The 22,262-nt window shown below is 31.7% G+C and overlaps 1 protein-coding gene across 1 annotated transcript in view; it reads left to right on the top strand.

Moving 5' to 3' along the window:
* LOC143048882 (E3 ubiquitin-protein ligase rnf213-alpha-like) overlaps positions 1–22,262 on the top strand; it is an 88,120-nt gene that overhangs the window by 59,819 nt on the left and 6,039 nt on the right. Inside the window, exons 56-76 of the mRNA XM_076222751.1 lie at positions 696–953; positions 2,603–2,723; positions 3,906–4,186; positions 4,453–4,564; positions 5,385–5,501; positions 5,798–5,908; positions 7,524–7,577; positions 8,507–8,707; positions 9,249–9,372; positions 9,655–9,689; positions 10,372–10,466; positions 11,447–11,606; positions 12,248–12,437; positions 12,930–13,033; positions 13,998–14,055; positions 15,019–15,203; positions 17,305–17,446; positions 18,169–18,252; positions 19,347–19,539; positions 20,206–20,425; positions 21,419–21,493. Coding sequence (XP_076078866.1) covers positions 696–953; positions 2,603–2,723; positions 3,906–4,186; positions 4,453–4,564; positions 5,385–5,501; positions 5,798–5,908; positions 7,524–7,577; positions 8,507–8,707; positions 9,249–9,372; positions 9,655–9,689; positions 10,372–10,466; positions 11,447–11,606; positions 12,248–12,437; positions 12,930–13,033; positions 13,998–14,055; positions 15,019–15,203; positions 17,305–17,446; positions 18,169–18,252; positions 19,347–19,539; positions 20,206–20,425; positions 21,419–21,493 — 2,920 coding nt within the window. The remainder of the gene's footprint in view (positions 1–695; positions 954–2,602; positions 2,724–3,905; positions 4,187–4,452; positions 4,565–5,384; positions 5,502–5,797; positions 5,909–7,523; positions 7,578–8,506; positions 8,708–9,248; positions 9,373–9,654; positions 9,690–10,371; positions 10,467–11,446; positions 11,607–12,247; positions 12,438–12,929; positions 13,034–13,997; positions 14,056–15,018; positions 15,204–17,304; positions 17,447–18,168; positions 18,253–19,346; positions 19,540–20,205; positions 20,426–21,418; positions 21,494–22,262) is intronic.

The following is a 22,262-nucleotide window of genomic DNA, read 5'->3' as shown; positions in this document are numbered from 1 at the left end:
GCAAGCGTTTTACTGCCGGTCGGGAGAAGACAAAGTTCCATATTTCTATTCCCTAGTCACCCTTGTTGTCACATTTACTAGATGTTTTTAAACAAAGCAGCTGTAGGCTGATTGTAGATTTTTATCCAAAGAAACATCGACATTTAGGTGTATTGTCACAACATCATAGAACGTCACATCCGGTTTCGTACAAAAATAGGTCGAACAAAATATTCCCATGAACTAATAGCTGTAGATTATTCATCCTACATTTAATTGAGTAAACAAATTCTGGGTCATTAACATATATTTTTGGTATTTTAAAGCACCATTTTTTTTCATTTGGGGCTTCGATAGAATTTTCGGAAACTTGAGATTACATGGTTACTAAAGCTGTACATAGATAAAAAAAAAAAAGAAAAAGAGGATGAAAATTTTACTGGTTAAATTCCAGTGATGGTTATTTTCTTATGCAATGAAATTTTATGTGAAATTTGTCTATAGTACTGGACAGGATAAAACTTTACTCATGCCAAATATTGCTTTATTTGAAACAAAGATGAATCGTTCACAAATTTTTGAAAAGTGCAAATTTAACAAAGAAAAATAGGGAAAAATCAATGGTGATGTTACACCTTTAATCTTTCTGGGCTTCATATCTTTGTTCTTTATCTATCCGTGATAGTAATGCTATTTTCGTTTGAATTTGTTTTCAGAGAAAATGTTGAAAAATATGAGAACTTCAGGAGTAGATGCAATAGTTTTTTCATGGAGGTTGTATCACAGTTGTGCTTTTCGGAGGGAAGTTTACCATCAGAAGCTGTAATGGACAAGCTTTTATCTTATATAATTGGAATAGATCAGAGTGACAGAGGACAAACAATTGTGTCAAGGCAGTTGACAGTATTTCATGATGCCATTGATCCTAATCCTGTCGTTAGATCTTTCTTACTACAAGAAATTATGCAGACAAGGTGATTTAATTTCGCTTTCATGCTTGCCACTTTTCCGAAATAAAGTTCAGATGAATTCGTAGACATTTTCATATGAGTGTCAATAGATGGTTTTAAACACCAGTCGAATGATGACAAATTATACATCATCAGGAATTAATTGAATGCCCAAAATGACAAAATATTCGATGCTATCGACAAACTATTAAAATATTACCGCTGAAATGTTTCATTTTATACACAACAGTATAATTAACTTTCTGTCATCAATTATGATCATTCCATTATACTTTATACTTCTTATCATGATAAAAAAATGTCATTAATGTTGTGTTTGTTTGCTGGTATACAGTTATGTTGAAATTAGGTGCTTGGCTTGGTTTTTCTTTTTTTGTGTACATTATATCATATCTATTTATTTAAATTAGACAGTTTGATATTCTAAATACTAGTTCTAACAACCAACAGCCTGTCAGACAGTTGTCGTATGTCACATATGACTAATTTGCGTTATTTGCAGAATTAAGGGTCAATTACAGATCTGTGATTGCTTCTATTAAATTTATTTACCATTTCAATAAGAGTTGAGAAGACTTACAGCTAGACATATTGAACATACACTTGTCTATTGCAGAAAACTATATTTTAGCATGCAGATGTCCCTTGATGATTTGTATGGCCCCGCAACGAAGTTGTCGGTGCCATATAGTTTTAGTCTTGTCCGAAATTCCGTCATTCCGCAACAAACCATTAGACGCAATTTTTTTTCTAAACGCCTTCAGATATTGGGCTGATTTTTGGTATGTAAGTTACAGATCAAGTTTAAGTTTCGTTCAGCTCCGCTGATTTTGCCGAAATTACGAGCTTTGGACTTTGATAAATTGTTGAACATCACAGTTATATGGAGTTTTTTTCTAAACGCCTTCAGATATTGGGCTGATTTTTGGTATGTAAGTTACAGATCAAGTTTCGTTCAGCTCCGCTCATTTTTGCCGAAATTACGGGCTTTGGACTTTGATAAATTGTTGAACATCACAGTTATATGGAGTTTTTTTCTAAACGCCTTCAGATATTGGGCTGCTTATTTTGTATTTGAGTTAACCATTGTGAGTTACAGATCAAGTTTAAGTTTCGTTCCACTCTGCTAATTTTTGCCGAAATAACGGGCTTTGGACTTTGATTAATTGTTTAAAATCACAGTAAAACAGACCTTTTTTTAAATGCTTTCAGATATTTGGCTGATTTTTGGTTTGTGAGTTACTCATGATGAGTTACAGATCAAGGTTAAGTTTAGTTCCACCCTGCTAATTTTGGCAAAATTAAGGGTTTATAACTTTGAAAATTGTTGAAAATCACAGTTATACAGACTTTTTTTCTATACGCCTCAAGATTTTCAGCTGATTTATGATATGTGAGACTACCATCATGTTTGTGTCCATGTGTGTTATAGAAGTTTTTTTTCAACTTTTTGAGACGGGGCCATTGGTGTCGCTTTGACACATTTATTTTGTTTTGTATTGCTTATTTCATTTATCATATTTCTTTTTTGCAAAGGCATTAATATGTAAAAATTGATTGTGAAAGAAACAAAACAGTCAATTTTGTTTAACGAAAAAATAATTGCATGGCTTATCTATAATTAATCTTTATATTTTGATTCATGATTTCAGCGGATCTAATATTAAGCAACATCTGTCAAAGTATTTCATTGATACTTCCAAACTGTTAGATAGTAGTGGTGGTCAGACCGAAATGATAGAGTTGTGTTTGCTGATCTTGCAGTGCATGGAGGTCAGTATTTACACCTGCTTATAAACTTTGGTTTTTGCTGTATAGACAGAACATTTTGTAACATATATAATTCGAGTTTGGCAAACACCTATTTTCATTTTTAAAAGAGTACTCGATTGACATTTTCGCAGCAATTATATTTCGTAATATGGATTAATCGACATGTGCAAAGTCTTCTCTATCAGGTCCTGAAAACCAACCAAGCAATTCGCCTTTAGTTAAACTATCATCAGACCTGGTTGATCTGTGTAGTTAAAATCCAAATTGCTAAATAAAGGCAACAGTAGTATACCGCTGTTCAAAACTCGTATATCTATGGACAAAAAACAAAATTGGGGTAACAAACTAAAACTGAGGGAAACGCATTAAATATAAGAGGAGAACAATGACGCAACATTAAAATATAGAATACAGAGAAACGGACTACGCATTAGACAAAATCCGATGAGAATAACAAATATAACATCAAAACCAAATACATAAATTTGGGATAGAAAAGTACCTTGACACGTCTTATAGTAATGTGAATTCACACTCAAACATAAGAGAAAACAAACGACACAACGGTAACACAACGTTAAAATGTTACACACACAGAAACGAACTATAATTTAACAATGGCCATTTTCCTGACTAAGTCATATTCATTATATACTTTATTGACCGAAGGACTTTAAAATCTACATTCATACTTATGACACTGGTATGGACCGTGAGGTAATTGACATAGCTGGAACTGCATTATTTCCACTAAACAATAAAAAAATATGAAAAAATAAAAAGTCATTGTATTTTTAGAAACAAATCGCTTATTAAGGTTTTTAATGACGTGACTTTGTTATGGCTTCATGACTTGAAATGTTCATTTTCGTTGTTCAAAAACACATAAATAGTTTGTCTTCAACAAACACAAAAAACAAGACTTCGTGTGACATTAAAAATGTGAGTGACTTATATTTGTTCAGATGACATTCCAATTGTTTATTGTCTCATCTGCTAAGGATTTGTGCATATTTTTTTTGGCTGTGTAAATTATTTCCAACCCAAGTACAGGCTGTCCTTCTTTAAGTTATGATTTGTATTGCCATCTTGGTATCTGTTCTTGTTTTAGACCGAACTGTTATACATAGTATACGTTAATTGATCATTAGATATAATTAGTACATAATATTATCTTTGCAGGATGCTCTCCAGCAAAATCAGCAAAATCTTCGAGATTCTCAGAAAGAACTAATCCAGACAGCAAAGATGCTTCATGAATGTAGTGAACAATTACCAGATAAATCTGGGATTCTTGATCAAATAGAATTGATTGCATCGATAAAATATGCTTTGTCAGTTGTCGCGCGGTACATGCAGAAGACCTGTAGACAGTCTCATATCATTCCCCTTAGTTCTGATATGAAAAATATGTTAAAAGCAGCTGCAGAGTTGTGTTATAAGTATGGATCAGCATGGCCAAGGTTTGTTTAGCTGATTTTGTGTTATACATCTGGTAAAAATCATTTTCGAAATAAAATTATATATGTTTGAAAAAAAAAACTTGAACCAAAAGGAATGACTTCATTTAACACGTTCAAAAGTAAAATGTACTTTAAAAAAAAACTTAATTTATATGGTTACGTTATTACTTTCATATTATGAATTATATGTAGATCTTTACAAAAAATGATAAACTATCTGCTACTAGTATATAACCTTAATTGTTTTTATATGATGTTTTATTAAGGTTGTATTTCGTGAAGGAGGTTTGCAGGAACTTTGGTCTTGATAGCTATCAAGCAATACTGGAAAAAGAAGACATTGAAGATTTCCAATGGGTCCGTCTCCCAGACGTCGAGGTAATATTTGTAAATAGTTTATAAATGACACTTGAAGTCGAATTTGTTGACCTTTTGATTTACAATGATGTTCTCAAAACCAAACCCTCCATATACTAAAGTCACTACCGTTTTAGATGATGTTCTAAACTGCACATATTTTGTTTTCAAACATTTTTTGTAACTATAATGGTCATTCTTAAATTCGATAAATAAACTCGGTTTATGAATATATAATTTACATTCCTTCAGTGACTTAAGGTCTTGGATAATCTTTATTATGAACGTTCTGTTTTGTGGAATTAAAATTAACCTTTCAAAAGTTTCACCTTATAATTACATTCTTGAGATTTCTTTTGTTTACGGATGATAACTGTGCAGCCTCAGCTAATCTTTCGAAAATTTACATTAAAGCATGCACCATTAAAATACAGGTTAAAATCGACAATAGTCAAACAAGACACAACATAGAAAACAAATATACAAGCAATATAAACCATATCAAAAACCGAAGTAATCTCCTGAGTTCGGAAAAGGTAAGATTGTCCTACTCTACGATTGACACCCTCGTGTTTTTTTTTATACAAGTACAAATTTGGTGACAAGTCTAAATTTTGTACTTTTGACATGCTACCATTGAACATTATCAACAGTTTAATTTCGAAGAGTATCCTGCATCAAAAGGGGATGTATATGATAGCTAGATCGTATTTTTTTAAGGCAACAGTAGTATACCGCTGTTCAAAATTCATCAATCGATTGAGAAAAACCAAAGCAAATCCGGGTTACAAACTAAAACTGAGGGAAACACATCAAATGTATTTGTTTATTTTTATTACAGGTAAAGGAATGTTTTGATAGATACATCGTCAACGGACCTGACTACACTAAAATCCGGGACGCAGTGACTGATATGATTCTTATGAAAAATAGTGATAGATTGACACGAATTCTTCAGGTTTGTAAAAAATGAAAATAACAAATTATTAATTCCATGCGTCCGAAGGAACGCCTAAAGCAAACTACTCTTGTAGAACTTTCCTTCTGTACAGTGTATTTTTTTTTATGATTTTGTTTGAAATAACTGTGCAATTTATATATATATATATATCATGTATATACCAAACTATTGTATTTTAGATTTTAAAAATATATGTTTTTTTCTCAATATTTAAAAAAATGATGTTTTTTATAAATGTTTTGCCAAAATATCATTTTGGAATGTATCTGGAACTATTTTGTTTACTGTTTCAGACAAATACCCAATCACAGTGGCAGACGAACATCAATGTTCGACTAGCTCTTTATAGAGAGATAACACTGAACAGTTTATACATTGAAGAACCGAAGAAGATAGCACAAAAGGTAAAAGTGAGAAAACAAATTGTGATAACAAATCTTGCCCTATATAATCTATATTCCAAAACGTTTTTTTTTTATTCATTTCACTGAAAAAAAACTTATAGTCACAAACACCATGACTTCATGATTTTTACATTATCATCTAATTGGTTAATTTGTTGCTAGTTGTATTATGTGGACTGATGTCAGATTTTAAACATTTCTTTATTACTTTGATTTCTGTGTTTCTTTTAACCCTGAATTGATAGTTGGGATGCTAAAATCTTTATGCATTTGGTTTAAATGAAATCCTGGATGATGACAATGGGAAACAGTTTAATGGAAAGGTTTAAGGAGAGTTTTCAAAAAAATGTATCTTTTATTAATTAAAGATTTAGTTTCAAATGATTGATTGTTGGAGTTTTAACGCCATTTTTTTGGCCAGTTTTGGACTATTCCAAGGTGGTAATTTTTTATTGGTGGAGGAGGTCGGAGTGCCCGAGGAAAATCTCCGAGCTTCGATAGGAAACCTGACAATCCTTGTCAGTTAAGATTGGAGTGCATCATCAGAGTTGACTGACTAGTGAACTAGTGATTATAGCAGTAGAACTACATAGACCACTTGGACACCGAGGTCCAGTCCGTCCGTACGTTTGCCAGTCACAGAGTCCGTTATTTCGTGTTCGGGTGCTAACTCCGGATATATTATCAAATAGCAACCATACTTTTAGTTTTAAATGATTTTGTGCTTTAATTAAGTTTTTATGCCCCATTTATGGGCATTATGTTTTCTGGTCTGTGCGTTCGTTCGTTCGTCCGTTCGTCCGTCTGTACCGCTTCAGGTTAAAGTTTTTGGTTGAGGTAGTTTTTGATGAAGTTGAAGTCTAATCAACTTGAAACTTAGTACACATGTTCCCTATGATATGATCTTTCTAATTGTAATGCCAAATTAGAGTTTTTACGCCATTTTCACGGTCCACTGAACATAGAAAATGATAGTGTGGATGGGGCATCCGTGTACTGGGGACACATTCTTGTTTCAAATGTCAGGGGATTTTTTACATGTTATCCATTACAGATAATATATGTTAGACCAAAGTTCTTTTGGAGACTTTTTGAAATAATTGTTTTATTGTTTTTTGGAATTTTCGATGTTTACCACCTCACATATATACAAATCAGCCTATATCTATTTAAAAAGTTCATCTCTATTATATATGATATTTCTCGTGAAAAATTTTGTCAGAAAAGATTTGGCAACTCGTGACATGCATGTGTTTAATTCATGATGGTTATATGCTTATTTAATGATATTGTATGACAAACATTGTTATAAATGCAAGTAACGGTTTTACCCAGACGTTGGCCTTATATTCCAAAACATAGAAAGGTTGTAGTAATTTATTCAATATCCAGTAATATGTGAAAGTAAAAGTTCAATTAAAGATGTATTGTATCAAAGTGAGCTATTTTATGGAAGTTTGGTCTCCTCTATAGTTTAGTTTCAAATGTTGAAAAGGTGCAAATAATTGTAAGAAATACAGTAGATCTTGACCGAATGTTTCATATATGATATTATTGTTAAAGGACATTAAATGAATATATTTACATTAATTTAGTTTGTATCATGTAATTTTAGAGACACGAATTTGTTATAGAATGCATTCAAGAGTCTGTCCTGATTGCCGATGAGGTATATTATCAAGCATTTGTTTTACAAAGTACACATTAAACAGCACTACGTTCAGTAAATATTGACACTAAACTCAAAACCTAAAAACAATAGATACGAAATTAATATAGTTTATGATTAAATTTAAAAAAAAATATCTAATGTCCTGAGTAATCAAGTGTCAAAATGATGATTGTATTCACACCCTGTTAGTCAGCAAACTAAATAAATGTTCAGTTAACCCTATGTCGTATATATGTGAACTTATTTACAAATTTGTAACTGATGAAGAACATGTTTTGCAACAAACAGTCCGCATTCATACTATAACCAATTGGTTTGTTCCTTTATTCGTGATTTCAAGTTTAAGTTCTACTATACAGTTGATGTCATTTCGCTGAACAATTCATTTTCTGTGACATATCGACAGCATCAATTTCATTGAAGCATAACGCAAAGGAAACCACATATACAGTTCGTCATAAATATTGATTTAAATCTTTAAATTGACAATGAGTGTGACTTGAGATCTGACTCAAAATAGAGCTGAATTTATTTTCCCGTTTATAAAACTTGACACTTATGTGTAGCATTCTTCAGACTTTGTGGTTGTTAAGAAATACATTTATATTTAACATCATACATTTTATTTTTCGCTTATAGCACTTGTCATGCTAATCCGAAATTTATATAAACGAGACAAGAAAACATTATATAGATATAGGTAATGTGGTATGAGTGCCAATAAGACAACTCTCCATCCAAGTAACAATTTATAAAAGTAAACAATTATAAATCAATTGCAAGGTACGGCTCACACCGAACAGAAAGATATAAAGGGCCCCGAAAATTACTAGTGTAAAACCATTCAAACGGGTTTCCTTATGATTATAAAGTTTTTCTTAACATGTAAAGAAAATGTAATTATCTGCCTTTTTACCTGTGAACAGCAAGACACTGTGATGTTGATTTTAAACAATAACCTGTGGAAAATAGACGCAAGAATGAATGTGTATCCTACTATGGACATCGGGCAACAAAATATTGTATGCCTTCTACTTCATTATCGGATGCTTATGAGTTTTCTGCCAGGCAAAACAACACTGATCATGCCTTTAAAGAACATAGCAATTCATCCCGAAATAATGGTGGTAAGCACTATGTATTAATCAACAGTTATTTTGCAACGTGAATATCATCGAAAATATTTGGACCTTTCAATACGAAAAATAAATTCACCAAATTGTTTACTTTCTCCATATTTTGCCAATTCTTTAAAGAAGGCCAAATAAATTGCAATTAAAATCAATTCAGAAAAAGACTTACTAAAGAACAATGTACATGTTTAGTTGATTAAGCCATGTATAAATACCGAATATAAAGATAAAATTATATATTCATGTTGTCATTACTATTCAAATTAAATGGCCGTTTTCGCTTTTCTTTATTCGATCCTCACTGATGACTTGTATAGAAGAAACACGCATCTTGCGCAAATACGAAATTTCCATTCTGTTATCTATGATGAGTTTATTTATATCCTTTATTTGTTTTTTTTGTTCAGATATTCTTCTGTACATTTTAGCAATGATGCTTCTCTCTTTTACAACATTGAATATTGGTTTGATATCTGCTACATTGTTTTGTGAAAAATCGGAATTCTTATCATGGTCGAAAAATACTATTTTGCAGGAATCATATTACCCAGCCATGCCAGAAGATGATGTAGAATTTTTAACTACAGTGATGCGAGATTTCTCTAAGGAACATAACCTAAAATCATGGCACACAGGGGAAGATAAACCGACTTTTTATAGTGAGTTTTCATTCAACAGGACTGTGTTAGACATAAAAAAAAATCGAAATGCTTCAAAAGGAAATATATTACAATGAAATCAGTATAGTGTAGCTGTTTTTCATGTGTCATAAAGTTTTGTTTATAAAAAGAAACAGTAATGTTTATTAACGAAAATCTATAGTTATGCATAGGACTCTGTTACAATACATAGTAAATATATAAATAACTCACTTTAATTATAATGATAATAAGGTTTCAAATTTGATATTCGCAACACTAGGTTTTCAATTTGAATTTCAGAATGTCCCCAAGGACATCCATATGCAATTGGAGATGTAAGTATAACTACTTGGAATTGATTTCTATCTCATTGTCGCTTATGTAACACAAAACCGACTGATACTAAACAAAACAAAAACACTGACATCAAAAGAGGGTCGCCCCAATTAAACTGGAACTATTTTTAAATATTGCTTGATAGGAGTTTGCATTTCTTTTATTACGACTATGGAAATCAATAAATAAATGAAGACGACAACGACGTGGACAATAGTTATTCATCAAGTTGGTACATTATGCCCATGTTTTCCTAACAATTATTATTTGTGAATATTTTAACTATTTGCTCACAGTCTGCAATGTGACCCCTTACATTCTCCACCTATTTTTACTTTCGTTTTTCGTCTTCCTTAATGTCACAAATTTCTTCAAATGTAACAAAAAGGTAGAATATGCTTTGTAAACCTGAATGACTGACTTTTATTATAAAAGGCAGGTGCATAAACATATTTTTTGACGAAACAACTTTATTTTATCAGAAATGTACTGCTTTTGAATTATTGTCTTCCGTTCTTTAAATCGCAACAGCTTTACCGTATGCAGTGACCTTAACTATGACATTTTTTGGTAGAAATTTCCAGAAGTGAGTTAAAAAAACTAAAAAAGTTTAAACATACGTGAATGATAGATAGTATTAATCAATTCTGTATTTTTTTTAGAAATATATCTTATTTGTAGTGCGGAAATCCCTACAGTGTAATTACCTGTTTTTGCGGAGAAAAAATTGGTGGATCAGGACACGTCTTACTTCCTGGGAATAAACAGACGTCCAGGTAAAGTCAAAGTTAGGATAAACATACCGAACAAACTCGTTGTATTGACTTGTAAACTACTATTATTTAAGCCTTTCGCTTCATATATCTTTCTGGTTATCTAACATAAGTGATTAAAAAATGTGTTGCAATTGTCAAATTGGTTCTAAAATCAATAGATATAGGGAGATGTGTTGTGAGTGCCAATGAGACAACTCTCCATCTAAATAACAATTTATAAAAGTAAACCATTATCGGTCAATATACGGCCTCCAACACGGAGCCTTGACTCACACCGAACAACAAGCTAAAAAGGGCCCCAAATTTACTAGCGTTACACCATTCAAACGGGAAAACCAACGGTCTAATCTATATAAAAAACGAGAAACGAGAAACACGTATAAATTAAATAAACAAACGACAACTACTGTACATCAGATTATATTTTGATTTGTGTACTTTCATGAAACATTGCCTTTCGGTTGAATATAACAATGTTTTCAAAATAACGACAAAAATTACAAAATTACGCTAAAGAATATGTATTAGCTTCATATATCTTGAAAAATGAAACACAATCATAAACTCTTCGAGACAGATTTTCAAACAAATATTTTAATCATTATTTTCTTCCATTTCATGGGAATTTTTATTTATCCAAGTGCAAGTTGTCCCTCTTTATTATGGACAATATTCATTTCAGAAATATGTATTCTGTTTATCATAAAATATAGCGTAATTACTTCGTCTGGTTCCATACTATTATTCCATTGACCATTTTGGTATGCTAAACACGACAACGCATACATTTTAGTGTCCATAGATTAGATTACACACGAAATATATAAATATAGTGTACCATTCGCATAAATCATTACCTGAACTGTATATATGTTCAATTTGAAACAAATAAAATTGTAACTAGCATTTACTAAAACCTTTCTGTCAAAATACTTCTCATATGCAGATTTATAACAGAAATATCATTAAATTTATTGTAGCACTGACTCATTGACAAAAGGTCATGTACTAGGTAGGCCTGAAAATTTGAAAATAACAGACATATCTATTCCAAGAAATGAATTAAACAGGGCTTCCTTTGCCATGCTACGATTGCTGACTCATGTGTCCATGTATGTTGGAGCTGAGTACAATTGTGAGGTATAATATAGTTACATGGTTGATTCATTTATTGTTATGGCTATCAATTTTTGTTGATTGATATTGTTGCACAACTTTTTGGGATTTTTAAAGTTCATAGTTGATTTGACCTAAAAACTATTTTGATTCGAGCTCGTCTGGCGTACAAACTTATAAGCTTGGTATCTTTGCAGAATTCTTACTACGATACGTAATTCCTAGTACATGTAAATGAAATGTCTGTATTAAAATCGTAAAGACGTATGCATTTTGTATGAGTATTACCCTGATTGTTCACATACACTAACGTCACAAAGAGAACAACGACATGGATCTAGAAGTGAACAACTTATTCTACCAGGTGTCTGATCTATGTCGAAACTGCAATAAGTTTAATGACCAAATACAGAAACCAAAATGAAATGTATTATTCCCAAAATCTATTTTCTCAGGTTAATGTCTTAGGAAAATATGTTGCCAAATATGTATATTAGATTTAACAAAATGAACTGTCAATTTTAACAATTTATTTTGAAATGATTATACAATATAGAATGCACAAAATCCGTAGTTTGATCAATACAGTGATATTAGCATTTGTTAGTTCTGTTTCGTTAAAGTTAAAGTTACTATGTAGACGTATTTTATTTATTTTTCTTTAGGCTGTGTTGCAATCAATTCACACTGAACCTCAAATCGAAGAATCAGATTTGCCTTCCTTTATACTACAGCACATCGAGTTAGACATTGAATCTCTTCATCAAATACTAGGAAGGGGAAAAGATGATATCTTTATGCTGATACATCATTTATTGAGTGAAATAATGAAGTACCATTCATTCAATGTTATAGGTAATGCTTTATCATAATCATAGTTTGTTTAATAAAATGTTGTATATGAAGAGGTCATTATATATTTTTATCATATATTTAGTACAAATGCAGCAATTTTGTGTATCTTCTAAGGGCTATTTACTCCAATCTGAATAATTTTCCCTGTATCGCATAGACAAACCCGTGTCGCATAGCTAAAGCCGTATAGCATACCGGACGTGACGTTATATATCCAATGACATAAAAGGTGAAGTCTTATTCTTTTATATTTCCGAATGATTTGAACAAAGATTATTTCATGAATCGTATTCTATTAAAATAAAAGGTAAACAGATCAGTACATGGCAAAATCCGTATCGAATGATGTATCACCACCCAGTCAGTTTCAGCTCTTGGGACCATATATACTCAGGACTGGTATCGGTTTCTCGTGGTGATACAGCATGCAATACGAATTTTGATATGTATTATACTATATGCATGCTATATTTTCCTTTTGATTTACTATAGGAGGAGAACATTACTCTGGGGAAATCTGCACGCTGTCTACTAGAGCAGCAAGATCTGATTGGGAACAACTTTTTGACAAAACATTTATTCTGCCAATGTTTAAGGTACTGTTATTTCTGCTTTTAACCTCGAATCTTTTTTCAGTTTGTTTACTTAGAATGGTATCGCATTTGCTTAAATCAAATAATTGTGTGTAGGTGAAAAGTTTGTATTTTTCAAGATAGTTTATCTTATAGTGTCATAGTATTCAAAATCTACCATAAAAATGCACACGTACACATATAATATTCAATCATTATGTTCATATATAAAAAGAAGGATATATGTGACATGCGTCAATATGTAGGACCTTATTTACATTTGTATGCGATTGATTGTTCGTGCTTGCCTTTAATTGGCAAATATAAAAATGTTAATTTTTTAATAATTATATAAATGTATATTGGACAGTTGCAAACAATTGGAGCGGGTTTAAACGTTTGAATGGTACCAAATCTTAACCTTATCTGAAAAAATAGTGTAACATCACATCAAAGAAAGACACACTAAAATATTAATTAAAATGGCTTAACTCAATCAAAAGACATATAACAACAAGTAAACATACATGTACACTGCACGAATAAATTTGCCCGTATTGATACTTAATGATTCCGTATAACATTAATGTTACGGTTTAGGGTAGTTGATACTTAATTAATAACACAGGAAATTAAGACTTAGTAAAAAAGATCAATTTAATGGTATTTTTTTTATATATGCAACATTTTGGCTTTGACCTAAATATTGAATATACTCAACATTCGTTTAAAATGAAGTTGTAAGTACATGAGGTGGTAAGGAAGTACAATTTTAAATTTATGTCAAATAACACAGACTGAGGCCAGACAATTATTTTCATTCGTGAAACTAATGTAAGATTGAGGATACCCCTTTAATTATTTTTATTGATCTAGCATTTATTTCTAATTTCATACGTGAAGTTTGATGTTAATACATATGAAACTAGATGCAGTTTGTTAGGATAATTATTATTAGTAAAGCTAACAAAAACCTCGTATGTTCTAGGATATGGATGGTGTATTACAGAAGTGCAATGACAGTATAACCGATGACAATAGAATGGGTATTAGTATTTGTTCAATAACTCGTTAAGTTGATTGGATAACTGTTTTGAAGTTATCCATTATATTTATACAAAAGAGCGTTCTCTAGCAAAAAAGAATTGACATTCATAATTCACAATTCCTCAAATGGGGACGAAAATGCATACGAACAGATTTATATAAACAAAAAAAAGCATTACAAAATGTACAACCATTACATCTCCACCTACATGTACAATTTCAATTTTACTTGTTCCTTGTTTGTAATTAGATCAAGTTTGAAAACTGCATCTTTATACTGCTCTTATTGTGATTCCTCAACTGCATGTATCGCTGACAAAGAGATAAGTTTCATAACACACACACCAAAATGAACTATGCTTTGTTGTCGTCTTCACAGTGATGCTGTCTATATTATCTTAAAGCTCAGAACTCATCGTGATAATGAATTTGATCAAAATACCCTGATAGATGTCTTTCGTAATTAATCCATACATTAAAAAACACATAAGAGCGATACAGTCCACACATTTTAAACTACATCAGGCAAATACAAGTCTACACTGTAATAATTCGTTGCTGTTCCGCCAAACACGATGAAGAAAACCGAATAGAAAAACTCCACAGATCAGAGTAAGAATTGTGTGTCGAAGAAAAATTATTTATCGAGTTAAAAAGTTGAAGCAATTTTCATACTGTTAGTCTTGTACAATGTGGTGTGTATTCGTAATACGTGGCATTTGTTTTTTTCCTGAATGTGCATGTGAAGGTTTCAATGATAAAAAAAAACTCAGAGGTGAGAATTTTTAGGAATACGTTTAGAATAGCTAGAACACTGTTTCAATGATTCAGTTATTATTTTAGGGTTTATAGAATAATCTTAATAGAACTTGAAAAAGCACATTTATACATATTTCATTATTGCGTAATAAATTAATTACATGTAAAGTAGAAAATTCATGTTCGTTGAATATTTTTCCTAGGATCAGACCCACTTATTATGTTGCTACAAGAAAAACATCACACAACAGATGAAACTGATATTAAAAATTTGTATGAAAACCCACAAGTATGGAGATATCGAGCTCGTATAACAGTAGATCATTTATCTCAGATGTTGAATTCGAGGGAAGAAACATGCAAAATGTTACAACTCTTTCTTAAGGAGGTAATTATGTATGCACTATTTTTTTTCAGTCGCACAATCATATTTACTACTTCCCCAGAATGAAATAAACAAATGTAATTGTCTTAAGGAAATATCCATTAACATTTAGCTAGAATATATATTTTACTGACTAGGAAAGGTGTCAATAGACTATAGAACGCTTTTGTTTTATTCAGTCAATGTGGCTGAGTGGTCTATAACGCTGAACACAGTGTAGACAATGTTGTCACAGTATCCTCTTAGCACGAGTTCCGTCGAGAGAAGAACAAAAAAATTTCTTCCGCACTTTGCAGATTAAACATTTTAACTCATGCAATTGGAACATCGAGACTACACCGCATACAGTGAATCATGCGCTGTAGACCAATCAGGCATCTATACTGAACTAAAAATTAAGCTTTCAGTGACTTAATGTTAATATATGACAACTTCGCGATAGACTTTTATCGTTAAATAAATAGCAAGATTCGTAAACCTGCATCTGAGACATCGCAGTAATTCGTTTCTACGTCCACTTTATCTAGGCTTGTATCACAGTACATAATACTCGCTACTAGATATTATATCTTGCAAACCAGTTGTTTTTTGTCTCTCGTAAAGGAGCACTTTCCATGCCGTCACATCAAATTTTAATTAGAAAATTCCATACAGCATTTATTTTTACTTAAAGCGATTTTTGACAGGAGCAGACCAACATATATATATATCATATTATGTTTTTATTAGCTCACCTGGCCCAAAGGGCCAAGTGAGCTTTTCCCATCACTTGGCGTCCGGCGTCCGGCGTCGTCCGTCGTCGTCCGTCGTCGTTAACTTTTACAAAAATCTTCTCCTCTGAAACTACTTGGCCAAATTAATCCAAACTTGGCCACAATCATCATTGGGGTATCTAGTTTAAAAAATGTGTGTCGTGACCAGGCCAACCAACCAAGATGGCCGCCATGGCTAAAAATAGAACATAGGGGTAAAATGCAGTTTTTGGCTTATAACTCAAAAACCAAAGCATTTAGAGCAAATCTGACGGGGTAAAATTGTTTATCAGGTCAAGATCTATCTGCCTTCAAATTTTCAGATGAATCCGACAACCCGTTATTGGGTTGCTGCCCCTGAACTGGTAATTTTAGGGAATTTTTGCTGTTTTTGGCTATTATCTTGAATATTATAATAGATAGAGATAAACTGTAAACAGCAATAATGTTCAGCAAAGTAAGATTTACAAATAAGTCAACATGACCAAAATGGTCAGTTGACCCCTTTAGGAGTTATTGACCTTTATAGTCAATTTTTAACCATTTTTCGTAAATCTTAGTAATCTTTTAGAAAAATCTTTTCCTCTGAAACTACTGAGCCAAATTAATCCAAACTTGGCCACAATCATCTTTGGGATATCTTGTTTAAAAAATATGTGGCGTGATCCGGCCAACCAACCAAGATGGCCGCCATGGCTAAAAATAGAACATAGGGGTAAAATGCAGTTTTTGGCTTATAACTCAAAAACCAAAGCATTTAGAGCAAATCCGACGCGGTAAAAGTGTTTATCAGGTCCAGATCTATCTGTCCTGAAATTTTCAGATGAATCGGACAACCTGTTGTTGGGTTGCTGCCCCTGAATTGGTAATTTTAAGGAAATTTTGCTGTTTTTGGTTATTATCTTGAATATTATTATAGATAAAGATAAACTGTTAACAGCAATAATGTTCAGCAAAGTAAGATTTACAAATAAGTCAGCATGACCAAAATGGTCAGTTGACCCCTGAAGGAGTTATTGCCCTTTATAGTCAATTTTTAACCATTTTTTCGTAAATCTTAGTAATCTTTTAGAAAATATTTTCCACTGTAATTACTGGGCCAAGTTCATTATAGATAGAGATAATTGTAGCAACAAGAATGTTAAGTAAGATCTACAAACACATCACTATCACCAAAACACAATTATGTCATGAATTTATCCGTGTCCATTGTTTAATATGCACAAGACCAAGGTGAGCGACACAGGCTCTTTAGAGCCTCTAGTTGATATATGTAACAATGTGTGAATCATTCAATAATTTATATAATACATGAACGTACCTCACTATAGAACATTTCTTTTGTAATGTAGGAACACCATCTGAGAGTTCTTAGATTGATTCCAAATGTCATAAGACTACAGAAAATGTTGACTAAGAGATTTGGTAGAAAACTAGATCGAACTGAAGGAGCTGTTTTGACCATCGAAAAGATTAAACAACAAATGGATCATGGTATCATTTTGTTATTGTTAGATAACTAACTTAATCAACCATAAAAAAACATCTTGCAATGATAATGTTAAAATATTTGAAAGATAACCAATATGATAGTGCTTTTCATATATGCATGTATCTAATCGATTTATAATTTCAGTAAAGGTTGTTCTGCCACCTTAGATTCTAAAAAAGAACAAGTCAATGTCAAGATTTTTAATCAAATTAGCAATTTTTTTTTTAAACAATTTTATATTTGGTGAAAATGTGTCAATAGTTATAATAATGCTTCTGTTAGATTATTGTGTTGTCTCTTGGCTGCGCACGATGTTTCCACAACGGAAATATAGATGGTAAACTGCTTAAATTTAGTATTTTTCATCATTTCCGTAAAAACAGTACATATTATAACGCAATTGTGACGTCACCCGATAAACATCTCCATGGTTATCACATATATTTCTTGACCCTATGCATTTCTAAACATTATGTGCCAATTTGAAATAGTTATCAAACTTTTTGTTTTCTTGGGCAAAAGCCTTAAATGCCCGTACCGCAAAGTATGACAAATTGTATCATTTAAACTCCCATTATACCTCATGAAGCAACCACATCCGTATTTATTATTGTCAATTTCGTTATCATGAAAGTCCTTGTTTTATATTATACAGATCCCTCTATAAAATATATCTATTAAATTGCCTTTAAATTACCATCAATTGAGTTTATTTTCGTTATAGGTGGAACACTTAATGAGTTCAAAGAATATTTAGATAGTTACACGGAAGCCTGGGAAGCAGTACGACAATCGCTAGAAACTTATAGTATGTGCACCGTTTAATTTCAGAATGCAAATATTATTCGCACATGTTTTGTTGAAAATCTGAACGTGTTTTATATATAAATAACTTATACCACTTATGTATTAAGCCGATAATTCCACAAAGATAAATTCATAAATGAACAAGAAACTAAACTATGGCTCAAACTCTCTATATCAATGTTGACTTGAAATTATTCAAGTCTTTTTAAGTCCCTACTGTCATGTTCTGTTCATAATGCTTTTAACGTGTCAAAATACTTATACATCCCTGGCTTTCATATTTTTAGTTTAGGATTTTCTGATGAATTTTTATCTATATGAACACTTCAGACGCACAAAATGTGTACTAAATAATAAAATTTAGAAAGGAAATGGTGAATGTGTCAAAGCAACAACAACCCGATCATAGAGCAGACAACAGCCGAAGGCCACCAATGGGTCTTCAATGTAGCGAGAAACTCCCGCACCCGGAGGCGGTCTTCTTCAGCTGGCCCCTTGACGCATAACAATACGCACATTACAATTCAGTTCAAGAGAAGTCCGAGTCCGATGTCAGAAGATGTAACAAAAGAAAATAAATAAACTAGTATGGTTATATTTACAGATACAATGAGCAATACCTTTACTAGCGAACTGCTAGCTAACAATTATAAAATTCTCCGATGATGAATTAAAAAGCTTTTGAGAACCTAAGATTACAACTCAAAGAATTTTGACCTTTGATGTATTTAAACTCTTCTTTATAGTACTTGTATCGTCATCTACATATATAGCTCCTAATGCGTCTGTCCGGACGTTCCTGATCAAAGTAGAAAACGAAAAATGCTTCAGACGGACAAAATGTATCATCAGTATAAATCTCAAAGTTTTTCATGAGAACAAAAGGTTTATCACAGTACCATATGGACCAGACAGTAATATTTTGTAATTTCGTCAAGTAGAAGGGAATCCGGTATCCAAAGTTCACAGTTTAATAGTTTGTATATCGTATTTTCATTTTTGTGTTATTACATAATTTTGGGAAAACACTATAAAAAAGTCAAAGAGCTTAAATTTGTATTTAATAAAATGCTTGATTGGAATTTATATCTCAAGGTTGTTGTGCAAATGGTGGAATTCTCCGAGTTGGTAAAAGTTACTGCAGAAAACCAATTGATGACAAGACACCAGTCTGTTATCTGCTACCAACTTACAAAGATACTGGATTATGTGCATATCTAACTTTAAGATTTTTGTTGGAAAAGCAAAATGCATTCTTGGATGATTACTGCAGGCATAAACAAATTCCGTAAGTAAACAAGACTAATTAATTTTTTTGGCAATGAGTAAGTTCATGACAAAACCAAGGGAACAGTAAAGAACATCGATTTTATATATACTAGCACTTATCTTATTACTTACTTCTCAAATTATTGAATATATAATATCCATTGAAAGGTTTTACTGAGGATTCATTTATATTCGTTGGATACTAATTTTTGTGAATTTCGTGGATACAGGGGAACCACGAATTTAAATGTTCAACGAATCACAAATTGTCTAAAGGAATGTATCTCAACTTTGCTGAAACACCGAAATTGAATATCCACGAATATGCAAGTTTTTCTCAATCCAAGAAAATTGGTACCCACAAAAAAGATGAATCCCAGTATTGAATACGGCTATAAAAAAGATGATAATTATGATAATTTTTGTTTTGAAATTATCAAGAGAAAAAGGTACGCAAATGATTCATGGTGTGACATTTTGTTAGACTGATGTTATACGCGTGTTCATCTGTTAAAGTAATGTTTAAAGGGGAAACATAATGATACTTTGTTTTTTTATTTTACTTCCTTAGTTTCGTGAAGTTGAAAATGTTTTTTAAGTAAATATTAGCAAGCAGTGATATATTTTACGATAGAACATTATATAAAAATGAACACCTATATTGTTATATTTATTTCATATATAGATACAGGTCTTTGCCAAGAGTACACGTGAAGGACATTTCTGTAGCACATTTGATAAGCTTCCATCCTGATAAAGACTTATTGCCAATGATTTTGGCAAATTGTAACTATTCATTTGAAGTTGGTCATGGAACAAAAATAGACTACAACTTTGTTAATCTTGAAAGGCAGCTGATGGACAGGTTTCTCTTCTCTAAATCTGTTATAATTGGATTAAACGAGGTAATTCTTTGTTTTATTGAATACGAATTGATTTAAAAAACAAAACAGAATATGGTAGTATAACCACGACAAATACATAAAACAGGATACAGAAACTGAATTATCATCAATGGCAGACCAAGATAAGGGAGTCAATATTGAACACTTCTTAATTTTAGAACACAGAGCAACACGACACGGTTCGATTGTGATTTGATTTTCGCGGTTTTTCAATTTTTCAAGCTAAAAAGTCCGAAAGTTTTCAAGTAGACATTGTTCATTTGTACACGGACAGAACCCTGAAAACATTTATACAATTCACCTTTATGCGGACAAATTGTTGGTTCGACATATGAATTGGCGTATTGGCATTTTTTTTAAGGGGCATATATAATCTTATTGTAATGGCTGCCGTTATGATAAGGCAAACTGGCCGGTATGCAAATTGGCAAAGTACCCCAAATGTTGCCATATGAGTAGTAACTACTAAGGCAACTAAGTCACTGAGGCCCCAAAAACACAATGTCATACATGAATAGGGAAATACATCTTTATGTAAAGGTAAAATTTTACATAAACTCTACCTAAAAAAAATTTTGCACTGGATTTGTGTTTCAACAATCCAACCAATCAGGTGATGCTCGAGTTTAAAATACTTGCAACTTGGAAGATTATTAAAAGAATAAAGATCTTCCAATAAACAAAAAAGAACGAAAGAGCATGATAGCTAGTGTTGCGTTTACACAGAAACAACAATCCATAAAATAGATATCATATCATGACTATGAACACATTGGCTGTGTTTTTTTTTAAATATCGTCACAAAAATGTACATGTCAGCATATATAGAATAGAACATTTTTTTTCAAAAGTATAGTAGCATTTAAAGTCAAATTATATTGTGGTTGTTACTATCGCGTTTTTTTGTTCATAATATACAAATTTTGAATGTAGATAACTCAATCGTTTTTCATAAAAATATGTAAAATGATAATAAAAAAAGAATATTCACAGATAGACGTGTTTACATACAGAGCAGAAAACACAAATGGAGCTGTTCTGGATGCCCTATCAAAAAGAATCGTACAGGTATACTTTTTAAATTCATGTAGACAAAAAGAGATTGATTGAATGATTATATCTTAGTATGTTTTTATCTATATAAAAAATAATGAACTTTTATTTTTCCATTGCATAATACTTTTATTGACTTGTCTGTCAGTAATTTGAAATACATTTTCAAAAGAAAATAGTTTAGCATCTATACTTCCAGGACTATTTCAGGTTTATTTTTCATTTGGCAAAGATAACTAGTAGTGTTGCTTTAAAGGTAAGGTAAAACGCTAAAATTTGAGAAAAAGGAAATAATACACGATTTAAAAAAAGAAGAATGATCATTTATGAAAAAAAAGGATTTCGATACACGCTTCATGAAAACTAAAACCAAGCAACACGAACCCAAACAAATTCAAAGATGTTATCTGGTACTCTTTTAAAGAGAACAGCTTATGCTCCACAAGCCACATGGTATGTTAGCATCCGGTGTTGCGTCTCATTCTATGATGTTACAATCTTAAGAAAAAGAGGAAAATAAATAAACTGTATTTGTCTGTTGATTTAAACATCAAAGTCTGTTTTCGAATTCATATTTGCAAAGCTGATTCAATGATTTTTTAAACAGGAAAATTATACACGCATACCAAGATTTTTATTGATGTTAACATTACAAATTTAAGGTTATAAGGATCTGTTGTCGTTTTTACTTTTCTGTCAACACTCTCCTGTATCGTGATATATTTTTAGTGATCTGTGATAATATGAATGGAAAAGATTTTGAATTTGATAAGAGAAAAATAAA

Source organism: Mytilus galloprovincialis, chromosome 10, assembly GCF_965363235.1.
Source record: "Mytilus galloprovincialis chromosome 10, xbMytGall1.hap1.1, whole genome shotgun sequence".
In the NCBI taxonomy this organism is placed as follows: Eukaryota; Metazoa; Mollusca; class Bivalvia; order Mytilida; family Mytilidae; genus Mytilus; species Mytilus galloprovincialis.
The sequence above is the reverse complement of the archived record's forward strand: the minus strand, read 5'-3'. Positions and strand labels throughout refer to the sequence as shown.